The sequence below is a fragment of the Perkinsus marinus genome (assembly GCF_000006405.1).
Source record: "Perkinsus marinus ATCC 50983 genomic scaffold scf_1104296975134, whole genome shotgun sequence".
Classification (NCBI taxonomy): Eukaryota; Perkinsozoa; order Perkinsida; family Perkinsidae; genus Perkinsus; species Perkinsus marinus.
In genome coordinates, this window is record NW_003200851.1 from 1 (window position 1) to 866 (window position 866).

Sequence of the window (866 nt, forward strand, 5' to 3'; positions counted from 1 at the left end):
CCCGCCGGATTGCAAGAAGCATGATAGTGTCGTGGTGTTGTCAGGATACTGAAGGAAGCGATAAGAAAATCGCGGCACCAACCTCTGAAGAACGGCTAGTCGACGTTGACGCTGACATGAGTGATGCATCCAGCACAGGACTCGGGCCAGGGGGAGAGAGTGGAGAAGATAATAAACCGAGCACTCACAGTGATGATGAGAGTGGATCTGAGGAGGATGGAAGTCGGTCACCGATGGCGAAGATCCATACGGTTAAGGTCAGTTGCGAAGCATGTCATGTAGATATGCAGGAGTACATTATAGGTACACGATAGTGCACCTAGTGATGTATTTACTGATGGACGCTGTCATATTGTTAAGCTCATGCCCACTGTTACTGGCATCGATCCGATACCCTTCTCACGCGATACATTCCCAATGCTACACTCAGCTGCCTTGGAGAAGTGTCCTGATGAGAAGAGTAGAGCGGCCATGACTAGTCGGGCTGAGAACTCTATACGATGGCGATTCAAGGAGGGGACTGACAATAAGGAAATAGAATCCAACGCTCGGTAATGATGAAAATGGCAATATCTCCGTATGCCCCTACTGTGATACGGATTCAGGTTAGTTGAATGGGCAGATGGTAGTCTTACATTGATGGTGGGAAAGGAGTCGTTTAAAGTACTCAAACGTGACGAGAGGGTGTATATCTTCGACAAGGGGGGTTCCAACCCTCCAGGATTCACTGCTAATGGAGTACCTGTACTGGGATCAATTACCGATATGAGCTGTCATGGGGTACTATAATTCCTACTATCTCGACACTGTATCATGATGATATGTCATTCCGTAGTTATGTACATCCCAACTAACCGTTACTCCTG

General features: G+C 47.6%; 1 protein-coding gene across 1 annotated transcript; it reads left to right on the top strand.

Annotated features, from left to right (window-relative positions):
- Positions 1 to 363: 363 nt before the first annotated feature.
- Pmar_PMAR021957 (hypothetical protein) lies at positions 364 to 551 on the top strand (the record flags this gene model as incomplete). The annotated part of the gene is made up of 1 exon (XM_002765689.1): positions 364 to 551. A coding segment is annotated over one exon (188 nt), but the record flags the coding sequence as incomplete, so codon positions are not given.
- Between the last annotated feature and the right edge of the window lie 315 nt (positions 552 to 866).